The sequence below is a fragment of the Uloborus diversus genome, chromosome 4 (genome assembly GCF_026930045.1).
Source record: "Uloborus diversus isolate 005 chromosome 4, Udiv.v.3.1, whole genome shotgun sequence".
In the NCBI taxonomy this organism is placed as follows: Eukaryota; Metazoa; Arthropoda; class Arachnida; order Araneae; family Uloboridae; genus Uloborus; species Uloborus diversus.
The window spans coordinates 148,724,025-148,740,536 of NC_072734.1; the positions used below are offsets into that span (position 1 = coordinate 148,724,025).

Genomic DNA, 16,512 nt, shown 5'->3' on the forward strand with positions numbered 1-16,512 from the left:
AAATGTTCTTTCTTTAGGTGAAGTGTTATATTTTGTTTATGTTATTAATCTTACTTTATATCAGCAGGAGAGCAGAAGTCGAAGTCAAAACTTTATTAGATCAGACCTAAGCAATATTTCAGTCATTTTACTAAGTAACAACTCATTGGGCTCAATGATTATTAGTATTTTAGTTATTTTTTAAATAAAAACAATTTTCAAACCAAAATATTATATTAGTTATTCATGAAAAATATAAATGATAAATCACTCCTTCATATCACAATATTGGAGCTACTGCTTAAGTAAAATCAAATCATTAGGCCTAAACCACAATATTTTACAGATTCAAAAATAAAAATTCAATGGAAAAAACGTCAAATTAAACAAAAACAACATATTTTTCCTTGGGTCAAGTCTGTATAGTTATTTTTATTTTGTCTACCTTAAACTTTTAGCAACTTAGATTAAAGTTATATGAAACTACAGTATATCAAAAAATACCTAGGAAATAGACTAAAACATTTACATACTTTTAAAATTCATTTTTTTAAAACAGGAGTTGAAAATCTAAACAATTCCAAAATCTTCAAACTTTACTTTTAAGGTTCAATTCGCAACTCCAACGAACTATAGGGGGCACTGAAGTCACAGTCTAATGGCGGACTTAAAAACTAAAACAAACGCACATGTTAACGAAGAAAATGCTAAAAGTGTTAAGAAATTTGTTCGTACGTATGATTTTTTCGCTTTATTCTTTTTAAATTAATTTTCAAAGTCTTGTGGATATTCTGGCCCACGTAAAAAGAAATGAGAATTCAAGAAGCATTACTAAACGTCAAAGATTAGTGCAAACTACGTAGTTCGTAGTTCTAAGCAGCTATTTCCACGATGTTGAATTCGATATTTATCAATTCTTGATAAAACTAAATAATAATTGTGGCCTGACAAGAATAACAATTAATGCTAGAAAATTCAATATGACATTACAAATTATTATCGAAAGAAGATGATACTTCTTTGTCTTGCTTGGCTAGCGCTTACTGTTTTGCATTTGTAGCTGAGTTATTTCTCTCAAATTCCCGAATCGGTTAATTTAAAATTTTTCTGTTTCGATGTTTCTAATTCCTGAGTTATGATTTAATTATGTCATACTATGCAAATCATCAACAAAATTCTCACGGATATATTGTGGTAGTTTTCTTTTCAGTTAATCTACCATAATTTCTTTTTACTTATCGAATTCTGTAATGTTTCTACAATTTTATTCCACTCATGATAAAAATTAAAAATGGTTTAACCGCAACATGCGGAATCTCGCCAAGGCTACTTTGCTCCCACAATACTAAAACTGTAACCCTAAACAAATTTGGCGAAACCTTTCATGAGCTGAGAATAAAAGGAATAAAGAAAATTCTTTCTCGGTTAAACATTTTTCATTTTGTTCTACGATAATACATTCAAGAAAATATTTTGCATACTGTCCATTCCAACTAAAATGCTGCTGTAAAATATGGTTAGTTTAATTAATTTAAGATTAAAAAAAAACCATATTCTTACAAATTCATACAAAACAATAAAAATGTTTACCTTGTATAACGTTATCCAAGTTTGTTAATCCAGAATTTTCACTTTCACCATTTCTCAACAACTCATATTTTAGAAGGAAATAATGAAAACTAACATTATTTTGAGAAGCTCGAGAATACTACTAAGGGACGAATTAATTTCCGTAGCTGAAAGCAAACTAAGACACATCGATTGCGTTAATAAATACTCAGAACAAACTGCCTGTGTTTACGTCAGCAGACATACGTGGAACGCAACGTGGCAGTGTTTTAGTTTCATCGGCAGTTTTGTAAATCACCGCAAGGTAGCGTATTCGAGCGCTGGAGTTCCGAATATCATTTAACTCTGATTTTTTTGTAAAACTACTGATAATTCTGAAATGGCTAGTCCGTGCAAAATGCTGCTGTGGGACTGGTCAACTAGTAACATGACTAAAATTTTCCCTAAATTTCCTTTTCACAGAAAAAATCCTCTCGGGTCAAACCTCCCTAGTTTCCCCTATCGTTTGAACTACGGTCTAATTTTACGTACTACTCATAAATATCTGTAAAACTGTCGCTTTACCAATAAAAATATTTGTCTAAAGAAATATATAGAGTGTAAATATTTATAGACTAGTGAATATAAACAATGCGTAAATTAAATGATGAATAAATGAATAAATAAAAAAATGACTAAGTAATTAATGAATAATTAAACTAGCGACTGAATAAGAAAATGAATGAATGCATTAGGAAATATATATTAGTTTCCCTAGAAAATTTCAGTTTCTTGTCCCAGTCTCATAACAACCTTAGAAAAGTTAATTTTTTTTGTAACATTCTAAAGGACAAGATAACAGGAATTTAACAGTGTAACATTGAATAATACAAATTTATTTGGAACTTCAACACAATTGATAAAATGTCATTTATATTAGTGTTTTATGACCTAGACGGTAAAAAAAATACTGAAATGTATTTTGCAAATAGCTATAAGTTTTATAGCAATCAATTCATTTACAATGCTTTAAGTATCTTAACTTGAAATAGAGTTCTTTTTTATTTGCTTGATTGCATACATAAGTATGTTTTTTGCATTGTTATAACTTGTCTCTAGAATTTTACGTCTTTATCTTCCAACAGTTTTGACAGATTTTCATGACGACTATGCTCATCTAACTGACAGCTCAAGAATTGTGTGTGTTGACAGTCCCAAGCTTTTTGATTAGGAGAATTTAGTATCAAAGTAAAGAGGAAAAAATTGCGTCGCGTATTACCATCCTTCCTTGTACTTTTAAATATTATTGTGCGATTTACTGTGCATTTATGGTGCTCCCCCCCCCCTAGCTTTTCTATTGCCAATCTTCAATATCATAGTTCTTTTGCTTAAAATCTGCAACGTTTTAACGAAAATAGCCATATTTTATGTATTTCAGTGAAATATGTTGAAATGCCACTACTATTTGTGCGATTGCCATCCAGCGCAAAAGTTATTAACATGAGCACGGTAAAGATAGACAGAATATAAAATACTACTAAATTTTAATGCATTCTTTTTATTATTTTTTATTTTTTGAAAGTTAATTTTTTAAAGTATGATTTTTTATTCCATAATTTTAATCGTTTTTTTATTTATTTTAGTATTTTTAAAAAAAAATATATTTTATGTGCATTATTTTTTTTCTACGGTTTAGCATTTTTTCTACATTTGCTTTGATTTTAGATAAAAAATTTAAAGAAAAACCAATGGGAAAATAAATTTATAAAATTTGTCAAACTTACTGATTTAGCCCGCAATACCTCTAAAACTAATGATTTTTGCCTAACTGCAACCTTATGAAAAGTTGAAAAATTGAAAAGTTTGCAGTGCAAAATTTCACTTTTCTAGAAAACAGACCAAATAAAAATGAGAAAAACTTACCATTTAAGTATATTAATGAATGAATGCGTGAATTTATGAACTGAATGAAAAAATAAAGGATAAACACGATTTCAATTGGCCCCACATTCATTTGAAGTATTTTTTCTAAATTCTAAAAAGAATTACTAATATTTTTTACCAATAATAAAGCTGAGTCTCTCTGTCTAGATATATGGATCTCTGTTTGTCTTGATGTCTGGATCACGGTGACGCGCATAGCGCCTAGACCGTTCGACCGATTTTCATGAAATTTGGCACAATGTCAGTTTGTAGCATGGGGTGTGCACTTCGAAGAGATATTTCGAAAATTCATTTTTTTTATTTTTATATTCTAGTTTTAAGAACATTTTACCGAGGAAATTATCATTACGTTGACCAATAATTTATCAAATTATCATAACGTGGAACCGTAACTTGGGCGAGCAAGTAGCCATGGAAATTCATTTTCCATTATTTTTAAATCTACAGACAAATCAAATGACCTTTTAATTTTCCACCACGGGCAAAACCGTGCGGGTACCATTAGTAAATACATAAATACCGTACTTAATAGATGTATCACGATATAAGCATTGATTTTTGAAAATGATTTGTATTATCATATGCCGTGACCTTTGCTGGTAGTTATTTCCTAAGAGGAATATTCAATAACATAGTAAAAATACTAACATATTAGTGGCATACCTATCTGAGTAAATTACATTTTACCATTTCATTTTGCAATACATTCCCCTCCTTTGGAAGCTGCTGTCTTCGCTCGGTTCACTTTACGAAGACCTATCCGAGATTACTTCCGCAGAGAATTCCTGATTAAAGTGGATCCTTCTGAAAATAAATTACTACTTATTTGTTTTTACTCAGTATTTTATCATTTACAAAGCGAGAGCTTGTAGCAGTTGGAATTACTGAATGCATCAGGCAATTTGAAATAATGATTCTCTCGTGGTTTTTACATTAACGAATAATTTTATTATGCGTAAAAATATATACAGCAGAACCCCTGAATATGGGACACTAAGGGGTCTGGACATTTTGTCCTTCAAACAGAGCTGTCCTTTGTTTAGACGCATATTTGCTGATGCAGGAATTAAATTAACTCACAAGTAGCCCTACCTAAAAGGAATAACGCGATTGAAATAAAATTTAGCACATCGATAGAACACTTGAAAATATTGAACCCGTGTTTTTCTTTTATCGGCAACCAACACCTTTAGCGGAGTGAAATTTACCCCTAAATATTGGATAATTGGGATATTAGAGGGTACTATATATTCTTTTGTTTTAAATTTTAAGTACAAAAAATCAAATTATGATTGCAAATTTGAGAAAACTAAACAAACTAAAGTTGACGTGTTTCAGGTTTTTTTCTGAAAATACTACTCAAGGTGTAAACCCTCCCTCGCAACCGAATCCCGTGGAACAGATAGTTGCCAATGAGCAATTCATATGCTCTAAAGAAGTTGAAATAAAATAAAACAAAATAAAATGAAATCATAGAACACACTTTGGTTATTTTGTAAAATTATATTCTGTATATGATTATACCTGTTGTAGGTGCCAGTAAGAAGGAAGACATTTGCACGTTGGATCCTGACGAAGGATCATGTACTGCGTACGTGCAAATGTACTTCTTTAACCAGTACTCGGGCCAGTGCCACGAATTCGTTTACGGAGGATGCCTTGGAAACAAAAACCAATTTGAATCTCGAGAAGAATGTGAAGAATTTTGTAAAGGTGAGATGATTTCGTAATTGTGTGTGTAATTCTGATCTGAATAAACGTCATACCGAATATTTTTGAACTTATAATGAAAATTGCTGTTGGAATACAGTTTGAATTTTCGACTTTGTAATAAGCAAACAACTAAATTATTAAATTTTCTGTGCATTCAGTTATAAATAATTATGTATTCATTGATATATGTCCTTTGCAAAAGATTATTAAAGAAAACATTTTAACACAATAACAATTGAATACCTTCGTCCTGAAAATTAAAATAATCAAACTATCTAACGTTTTGAAGCACAAAGACTGCAAATTACTGCAGCGCACAGATGAGCTCGGTTGAAGCTGCGATTCCCGGACGTGCCATGTTTTGAAGATGATCTAATATTAGTTTACGAAAAGGAGCCGGGACAATGGACGTGGAACTGCGTCGATTACTGTTGTCTATTGTAATTATTTTGTCCGTTTTGCTGAACACTTTATGAGACCAGTATATGGTTGATGTAAAGGTGGTTTTACATGGTCCACTTTTAGGAAAATATGCAAAAATGATTTTAGTAATGGATGAATGTAATACTGATCAGTGCAATGAGCAGATGTTGAAACAGGATTCAGCTGTCCCAAATGTTGGATAATTGATTATTTTAACACAATCATTGAGGGGAAAAAAACCCCGAAAGAAAATTGAAATCATAAAATTTTACCAAAAAGTCTCATTCTCGTTAATAATAAAGGATCTTAAAACAAAAGATCAATGTGAAGATGTTTAAAGATTTAAGATTTATATTTGGTTGGCAAAACTGAACATTTTTCAGTTTCAACACAAATCATGAAAAAAAAAAAAAAAAAAAGCGTTTTGTTTTACAAACGCAAAATTTTCTACATTTCAGTTGTGTTTTAAGTTCAGGCGTGCGTCTGAAAAAAAAAAACACTTAAGGTATCCGACTGAGTTTGAAGAATTGTTTAAAAAAATAACTTGGGCATTTTAAAATGTTATTTTTTAGCTGCATATGTTTCAAAACTGAAAAAAAAAGTAAAAACAAGCTTTCAAAATATTATTTTTAAAAAAAGTTGGACGAATTTGAAGAAAAATAGCGAAAACACGTATTTTACGCTAACAGCTACGGTCAAAATTAGGTTCTAATCACACATAGATACTTGTAGGAATACATTTTTATGACATCTATGTGTGTTTATCTGCAAAATATTTCCTTTTTTAAAAAATTGTTCTGAAATATAGCTAGAAAAAGTTCACATACTAGTATTTTTCTTTTTAAGCTTTTGTTTAAACTTATGCCCATAAAAATATTTCTTTATTATGAAATTCATCTTAGTTTTTAAAGGAAAACAACAAGCAAAGTACATCAAATTATCTCAAAACATTTCACATCAAAACATGAACAACTTTATGAGATATTGTTACAGTAGACAGCTTTCTTCAAAACATTATTCCTCAGAAAACGCATTTAAATGTAACTTCCGGTCTAAAGTTTCACTTACGAATCTGTAATAACACAGCTTAAACCTCAGTTGTAATTAATGTAGAGAAAAAAGTGGGACCGTTTTAAGAAGCTAACAAATCAGAGTACAAAGCGGAACCATAAACATTTTTTTTATGAAAATTTCATCAAAAATGCCGATTTTAACGTGGAGTTTAGTTTTAACGAAACCTACGCATGAGAGCAGAAATACGTTTAAAAGAAATAAGTGAACATACAACACAGGTTTGCCTGGTTTATTATTTGATATTTGTACGGAAGTACGTTAAACTTGATCGTAATTAGAATAAGAATGATGCGGAAGTCTTAACTTAATTTCGAGTAATTAAAGATTTCTAAAAAAATCCGCGAAAATGATCAGGATCACGTTAAATTGTTTTAAAAGAAAATAATCGGTATTTTATCAGAAAAAAATGAGACTTTCTCATGGTCAAAAAAAGAAAAGGAAAAAAATCCTCCATTGTTTTTAGAAATTCAAAATTGCCCGTACGTTTTCATGTATTCCTGGCATCTGGAAAAAAACCTTGACTGTTAAAGGCTATCCAGGTTTTTCAGATAGTTCCTGCCCCAAGCAAAACCCTCTGGTTGCTGGCAATTGTCTTCCACGGTATGGCAACTGACTTACACCACTATTACCCTCACCGTAACAGCTTAGTGGTATACAATTTTTATGCTCTCCTGGTGGACATTATATTTTAGTATGTTTTGAGCAACTGGTAGACTTAATGGAAGAAATAAAATGGAACCAAAATCCATGCGTAACCCAAATTGTAACTTTTTTGACTTACACTGTTGTCCTTTTAACCCGTCCAATATTGTCAACTTAACCCTAATTTACTGAGTATCTAAAAAGGTTTGAAGACAGAATTCGAGAAAAATATGCCAATAAATAAAATGTTGGCATTTGCTTCCTTATTTATTCAATGGAATGTTTAAATAAATAGAACTTAAGTGCCGTGATTAAGATTGTCCCCAGTTCTTATTATCGTCATTTCAAGTAAAGGCATTATTTCTAACTAAAAATATTAGAGTTTTGGTTTGCCTTGGGCATGTAAACGGCAGTTTCTGCAGAAATGAGTTTTCGAGATACTTGAAGAAGGGTTTTGAATTCGATAAGAACAATACGGAAATGTTGAAACTAGACGTTTCTTCATTCGCTCTTTTTTTCAACGAAAGTCAAACTGGTACGTTTGAACAATAATGCTTACGTAAAAAATAAAAAATAAAATAATAATAATAATTTGAATTTTGTAATTTTTAATTCAAATTATGTTTTTCGCAATCACGAGTTGCGACAGAACCCTACTCATTGGTTAGTACCATCTTCACTTGTTTCTAGGAACGGTTATTGTCCCTCCAAGTCTGCCCCTCCTTTTGGGTGGTTACATGTATAGTTGTGTGTGTGTATGGGTAGGCTTGTGTGTGTGCGTAGACCTGTGTGTATAAATGTTGGCGTGTGTGTATGTGTGAGTGTGTATGTGTATGAGCGTTAGTGTGTATACTACATCGACGCTACCGACCTGGAGAAGCGGATTCCGGGGCACAGTGCTCGCACCTGCAGAGGACGGTGTGGTTGAAAAAGTAACCAAACATCAAGGGCGGTCAAATGAAAACAATTAGCAACCGTGATTGATTAAAAAAAAGCATAATTTGCAGCAGGGTCGTAACCAGAAAATAATTTCGGGGAGGGTTTAAAAACTTTCATGCGGAGGTTTGCACTATTTGTGCTAATGTTCAAGTCGTCGGGTTATCTATTATGAAAGCGTTTTATGCAAATAATATACATATAAAAGACATTTGAGTTTTGGAACAATATTTTTTGAAAAGTTTTAAATATAAAAGAACATTTAATTGTCAAACAGAACTTTTCGGGGGGGGGGGGGGGGGTTGAACCCTAAGAACCCCTTCCTGGTATACGGCCCTGAGCTTTCACTGCCTACCTGCCCACTGCAGTGTAGTCTTCAGACAGTTTCACACGCAAGCAGCCTAAACTTTGTTTAATCCGTATTTTTCCACATACAATTCAATGGAAGAACAGTGTTTGCTTCCATGCAAAATAAGCCTTATTACAGTTCTAAAATATAAAACAAAATAGACACCTGAAATATATTTATTACTTTTGTTTTAAAATTATAATGTTATTAATGTTATTATTCTAATCAATAGGAATGGCATTAGACAAAACAGATGAATGCACGAAACCAGCTGACAGAGGTCCATGTAGTGGTTTTGTTGTAAGGCATTATTATGACGAAGCAGAAGACGATTGCTATTCATTCGTGTACGGAGGATGTAGAGGAAATGCCAACAATTTCGCTACTAGAACAGAATGCATGGAAACATGTTCCAAGAAAAATTATGCCGACCAAACTGTACAGCTTAGCAAAAATATGTAAATAAAAATTTAAACCAATATTGTGTTCGCGTATAGTAATGCACAGCCTGTTTCAAAACCAACCCGAACGGCGAAAACTGTTGAAGTAAAATTCAGAATACATTTGTGCTACAAAATAACATAATGTAAGAAAAATCTTCATTAATGCACCAATTTGTAATAAATTTCTGACACGGCAATAGAAAAAAAAATCATAAACATTCCTAGAAAATAATGGACAGCTAATGTATCTACTTTCTGCATGAAACATATCTTGTAAAAACAGGACTTTTTCGAGTTAAAACTTGGTAACCTCTTCCTGAAATTAACCTGGAACCTTTCTGAAAAATTTTAAAAACTTTCCCAATCAAAGCGAGTCATGTTTCTAAAATAACTCAGGAATCTTCAGTGAAAGCAGAAAAGGATATAGTGATAGCTTGTCACCATCCTCCTTTACCTGGAAATATTTTGAAGCAAATATGATCGACGCTAAGACGGAATTGCAAGCATTTCCTTCATAGCTACAATATCCGGAGGCTTTATTTCGCCTTTGATTGGTACTCAGTCAATCCGGAGAGGCCGTAATTGAGCTGACGAAGAATCACCTAATAAAGAAGTGTTCTATATTTTTACACTGGTAGCTAAAAACCTTTTTCATCACGTTATAAAATCGGCCAACATCGAACTTAATGTGATTCAGGAAACTCTTTCGTTACAAGGCTTGTTTTTCTCAGAAAACTGGTGTAAACCCTTGAAGTCCCGAAACGTTAACCGGAAAGAATTAGTGACGTTTCGGGTTTTTTTTTTGCTTTTCAGGGTTTTTAGGAGCTCCTTATTCAATGCAGGGAAGAATTAACTTATGGATATAAAGTCATCACAAATCAGCTTTCGTCCAGTTCTTTAATTCGTTTTATCCAGTAACAGCGTACGCACCTTTATAATGACCTATAATGACCAGTACGAATAGAATATTCCATCAATAATACCTAGAGATGTAAAATTTCCGGAAATTCTGAAGTGGTTCAAAAAAAAACCGTTTTTTCCGTTTTTTTCTCGGAAGAATTGGAAGATATGTAAAACATGATTTTTTTTATGAATGAAAATAGAGTTTCTTAATTTTTCTTGGAACATATAATGGTTTGAGCGTTAAAAAATATATGCAATCCAGGCATCTTCTTTTTTTTTTGCTTGACAGAAATACACATAAAAGAAAGTTTTATTAGAAAAAAATAGCCGCTTTGTTTTATAACCGAGAGCTTTCTTGGTCAATCACGAGAAATAAGTCAAATCGTGATTCAACCAATAATATTGGGCAAGGTGTGTCTACTCATAACAATTAGGTTTTCTATTTTAGAATGCCTTTGAAACTTGAAATAATAATAGTAATCATCGACATTCAAACATGATTGATATTGTTTGAAAGAAAAATAAGTATGATTTCCCTCCCTCGCAATGTAACTTTACTGTCTGAAATTGAAAGCTTTTGAGTTTTGATTTTTTCTTATGCAGTCTAAATTCAAATCAAAACTAAATTGGTTTTTCTGTATCTTTCCAACAGAAACCCTAAACCAAAACTGCGTAAAGGTTTCTAAAGCTGAACCAAAACTCGCGCTGGAGTTTCAGTTAACTATAGGGCCGTGGTAAGCACAGTAGTAAAAGCAGTCACTTTTAAACAAAATTGAGTTATTGTAACCAAGTTGTTCTCTGATTTGCATTTTGCTTAATAAATGAAATGTTTTAGGGTCATTTTAACGGGAACGTTTTTTAAGAAAAATTCTGGAAAAAAAAAAGACATTTGAATTAAATGTATGGAAGAGCCAAGCTTTAAAACGCACTATCTCAGATTGAGCTCAACTGCAGATTCCACTTCTGTTTTTATCACGGCAGAGTATGCAGATTTGTTTTTAAAATGGTGTTTAATTTACTGCTATTTGAATTTATAATAATTAAATTCTGTATTTTTTTCAAAACTTTTTATTTAAGTTTAAGTTTTGCTCTTCGTTATGTAAAAGTTAGTTGGATTTTGTTCAACGGAATGCAAAAGTTAATACTGAAAAAATATTGAGGTGGCCGTGTCCCTCTCCCCCCTCCCCCCCCCCAAAAAAAAAAAACGAAAGTCGATTTTTCAAGTCTCACACCCTGTTTATATTTTTCTTTTTAGGTCGAAAAAAAACGTAAATAAGTTTCATACAATTTGAGCAATGGCAACCCGTGCCGACATGCGCCTGAAAGTGTGAACCAACACTGTACTAAACCGAATCAAGAAATATTTTTTTGGAAGATTGAAATTTCATGTTTATGAAACGTTGCCTCTAGCCGCACAGTACCACAAAAATATTTATCCAAATCAAAAAATATTTAGGTGTTGAGCAGGCCTAAAGTTTGTAATTTTCTTCAAATAATTGATTTAATTTTTCTATATATTTTTAAAAATGTAAGGTTTTTAAGAAGTTAGCCAAATAAAAAATATAAACAATAGAGTCGAATATAGCGTTAAATAGCAATTTTTGCTCTCTTGCTATATTTAAGTCTCCCACATGGTACTCTAAGCATGGATCTTTTGAATTTTAAGTTACATTTCTCATTTTAAATATTTTTTTTATTATTAATTTCCAAATGTTGATTTGAAAATGTGTTCGCTAATAATTTTTGAACTTGATATTTTATTTTTTAAATGTATGTGTGATTTTTTAAAAGGTAAATCGAAAAAAAAAATCAATTTTTTGCAGAAAATCATAAATTTTAGGCCTCTTGATGGACATCTAAATATTTTTTAATTTCGAAAAATATTTTTGTGGTGCATGTGGGGCTATATAGTCAACGTTTTTTATCGACATAAAATTTCGAATTTCCAAAAAAAATATATTCGGCCTCGTACACAGGGCTGGTTTACACTTTCAGGCGCAAGCCGACACGGGTAGACGTAGTTTAAATTATATGAAAGTTGTTTTACAGTAGTTTTGATTTAAAAGGAAAAAAATAAGAGGATATGTGACTTGAAAAACCAACTTTCATTTTTTTAAGGCGCTCTAATAAATAAATAAGCATATAACTGAAATTATTGAGATAGTTTTGTGGAGAACATTTCATTTTTTGGGCGAAAAGTATTTTTTCGATCTGTGTATGCAAATTTTACTATATAACAACTTGCATTATCGAACTAAGACAGTATTTTAACATACAAGGAGGGGGTGGGGGGAGAGGGAACTAGCATCAGAGTTTGAGGTCTACTAATTTTATCTCTTTTTGCTGAAAATTTCAATTAAAACTTCCTGAAAAGTTGAAAAAATTCAATTTTTCAGAATTGGAAATAAACCCTTTCGAAAAAAAAAACCCCGTTTTTTTCCAAAATTTTACAGTTTTTTTTCGGACTGTTCTCATCTCTAGTCATAACCTAACCAAAAACTGTTAGCATTTAAGATTAAACATTGGAAATGTTTTATATATGCTAAATAAAATTGAGAGTTATTGAGTTATTCAAAGTGCAAAACATTTTTTCTAATTAAAATTTAGTCTAAAATTCAGTAGAATCAAAGTTAGTAATTTAGAAAAAAATTTGAAGTATAGCTTGGTTCGTGGATTTGCTTTAAGTCACATATTTTACAATGCAATGCAATGCAACAGTGCAATTTTATTTCAAGTTTTCTTTAAAAGTTTGTTATGGGCAGTGTACTATCCGTAGGAGCTGGATCTATAATTGCTGAGAGGAAAAAGAATCAATGTAAACTTCAGCAACAATTTCAAAATACATATTTGCTTTTTTGATGTTAATGTCAAGACACCAATTTACCAATTAATTTTTAAACAAAAAAAAAAAAAAAAAAACTCTTTTTTTCAACAAATTCAACTTGTGCGCATTTATTTTCTCTGATTTTATACATCAATCACTGCATTTTTCTCTCTGTGACTGTCCCTCAGATGGTATCCTTTAATCAGAGGTGGAGATTTCAATTTACAGGGACTAAAACCAGAGAAAGCGTCCCTTAACTGGTGTTCCTTATTCAGACGTGTCCCTCGAAAAAAAAAAAAAAAATGAGTGGAAGCAGTGCGATCGAAAGCTCAACTTATGTTTAAGCTTCAACTGTATCTCATCACTGCTGTTTCCTATTTACGCGTACAGAAAAAAAAATTATGGATGAGTTGAATCGAATTGTATTTTCAACTAAGATCATTTTCCTTGTCTCTAAAACTTTTTCTTGAAGGTAAAGTTTAGTAGTGCTGCCATCTACTGATTTAATGGGTAAACTTTCAAAGTATCTCTACTTTTCGTTCAATGAAACCAGTTATGAGGGGCATTCCAAAAATGATGTCACTTTTTGAGCGGGGAGGTGGTGCATAAATTTGTGACAGTTTGTGAGAAGGGAGAGGTGTTGAGTTTCAAAATGCGTGAATTTTTTTCAAAAGAATGTACTGAAAGCGAAAAATAGCATGACATGCGACTAAGGGGGGGAAGGAGGAGGTAAAGTGAAGTGTGACAAAGGGGAGTGGGTGTCAAAATTTTTGAAAAAAAAAGCATGCATCGTTTAGGAACAGCCCATAAGGAATACAACTAAACGGCATTATTGTAGCATTATTGTATGGCAGTATTGTAGCTTTTCAAAATTAATTTGTCTGGGTTTCGGTTAATCAAACCGTCAATAAAATGTTTTTTCCCCCTTTAATTTCGTCAAAAAGAAAAAATCTTAATACTATTATGTATGCAAAAGTTTTGGAGGATGTTTGTTATTCTTTCACGCAAAAACTACTGAATGGATTTAAATAAAATTGCCCCATTGCGGGCAATTTCATTTTTCATTCTCTAATATGGATGTGAAAAAATACTTGCACACATTAGCATTATATGTCCATGTCTGCTGAAGATGGCACCTGTTCGAAATTTCTAAGTAAAACAAAAACGTGTTATAAGCTTTTTAGTTCCATGTTCGAAGTTTTTCCTCTCAATACAGTATTTAGTGTATCATCTCAACTCCCTGGCGATAGTTACAAGTGTTGTATTGTTGAATATTTTTGCTGACTGTTCAAGGCTTTTCTTAAGTCAAGTCTTAAAGAAACATTTTCGCACAAGATTGGCTGATAATAAATTTAATTGTCTGATTATTTTCCATTTTAATGCAACTTTGATGCAATTTAAGTTTTTTTTTATTTGTATTGATTGTACACTTACTCATTAACCAATCGATTTCGCCAACTTTTTGCTCAAATATTTCAATAGCTGAGGCATTTAGCAGTTTGTTCAAGTATTTGTTTTTGAAGTTAAACACTGAATATACCATGCCTTGCCTTCAATCTTCGAGTTGAACCGAACCATTGCTTCGGTCACTCGTCTGGTCTGCTAATCCTATATAAGCTACCAGTTTGTTTGGCACTCTTGGCTTTCTTAAGAGGTTTTCCATTTCCAGCTCAGTCACTTTCCTATGCCGAGCTGATTAGTGCTAATAAGCACGAAACTGCTGTCCTCGGCTGGAAATGACTGAACTGGCGGTGTATTTCATGTATTTCTGCTTTAGCCCTGGCTAATGGGCGGTAATTTACTGACTATGTAATACTGTTTCTCGGTTTCCACCATGTAACCAAACTATGACCGTTAAAAGAATCTTTAAAATTTCTGTTTAAATGTAAACGAATCTTCCAACTATGTTAGGCAAATCCATAAACAGTTCCAAGACTTCCATTACTTTGTCTTAAATTTGAAAACATGGCCAAATTTTGCTACTTATTTTGGATAAATTTTATATGATAATGTTCAGCGTCATTTTATGGTCACCAAAATTATTGTAGTATTTCGCGACAATATCTCTTAGACGAAAATTAATAACGGACATATTCAGTAAATTAGAACCATGCCTTGCCTTCGAACCATTGCTTCGGTCACATCTGTGCTAATTCTATATTAGCTACCAGTTTGTTTGGCACTCTTGACATCCTTAAGAGGTTTTCCATCTCCAGCTCAATCACTTTCCTATGCCGGGCTGATGAGTGCTAATAAGCACGAAACTGCTGTCCTCGGCTGGAAATGACTGAGCTGGCGGTGTATTTCATGTAGTAACTGACAGTTTTACAATGTAGGGGAATATTATCCAAGGTATTCCAAAACGATTTGGTAGCATTTTAAATCGCACCAAGAACCCACAATAATTGAAATTTCAAAAAAAATAAAATAAAATAAAATAAATAAAATAAATAAATAAATAGATTAAAAAAATAAAAATAACAAAAATTGTAAAATAAAATAAATAAAAATAATAAATAACAATTGTAAAATAAAATAAATAAAAATAACAAAATCAAATATATGGGGATTATGTGTAGCTACATTTTTATTTTTATTTTTTTTTTTTTTTACACATTTGTACTTCAATAGCCATATAGAGAAGGTTTGAAACTCTATGTTAAAAAAATAATAATAAACTGACATATTTTTAAACTAGTAAAGTTTAATTTCATAATTTGGGAGTTCTTCAAAGTTGTATGCCCTTAAATGCCTTGCTTTCGTTTCTAAATAAATATTGTTCTTTTAATATTTTACATACTTATTGCTATTTTACTTTCATGGGTAAGAAAGGAGCTCGATTTTTAATCACTTCCTTCAAAGCGATTAGTTTCAAGTTCTTTGAGTTAAAACATAACAAATGAAAGTAGCGACTGTTTCTCATAGTTGTTACTGACACAGGCAACGCCGGGTATTTTTGCTAGTAATAATAACAATAATAATAATAATAGTAACAATAAATAAATAAATAAATTCAAAACGATATTTTTGCTGACCGAGTCATCCATTTTGATACGTCCGTACTTTATTAGAGGACATCTTTCTATGATTAAAAATCTTTTATGTCTGAAAAATAGTAAAGGCCTTAAAATATATTCTAAAATTTTGAACCATTTTTCAACGGTCAATGAAAGTCAAACTCTCATCTCTCTAAATATTAGAAGAAAAAAACTTGAAAACGTAGTTTTGATTAAGTGTTCGAAATTATTGGGAAATTAAAAAAATCACACCTTTTCTACTCCAACACTTATAATTTTGAAGTCTAATTTAGAATACATTTTATTACAATTAGATTGTAATACTTTAAGTTTTACATATGCTTTGTTCCATAAAATTTGTTGTTAGAGGTCACAGTAATACTGTACTAATAATAATGTTCAAATCCAATTTCAAACTTAGATGAAAAAAATTTAAAATCTAAAGACTATTTTATCAGCTTCATTCTCTCTAAAAAGTACGAAATAAAATAAGTATTTAATTTCTTGATTATAATGCTCAAAGAATACAGTTAATCTTAATATACTTATATTTACGTTAATACTAAAGCAGCCAAGAAAATAAGTAATTTATTTCTTGATTATAATGCTCAAAAATTTCAGTTCATTTTAATATATTTATATTTACGTTAATGCTAAAGCAACCATTAAAGTTTAAATTAAAAATTTGATAGAAGAAATAGGCGGTATAGTAAAAGC

General features: G+C 31.4%; 1 protein-coding gene across 1 annotated transcript in view; it reads left to right on the plus strand.

Moving 5' to 3' along the window:
- LOC129221297 (BPTI/Kunitz domain-containing protein-like) overlaps positions 1–9,081 on the plus strand; it is a 25,380-nt gene extending 16,299 nt beyond the window's left edge. The window contains exons 2-3 of the mRNA XM_054855757.1: positions 5,005–5,184; positions 8,841–9,081. Coding sequence (XP_054711732.1) covers positions 5,005–5,184; positions 8,841–9,070 — 410 coding nt within the window. The 3' untranslated portion in view covers positions 9,071–9,081. The remainder of the gene's footprint in view (positions 1–5,004; positions 5,185–8,840) is intronic.
- Positions 9,082–16,512: the final 7,431 nt, after the last annotated feature.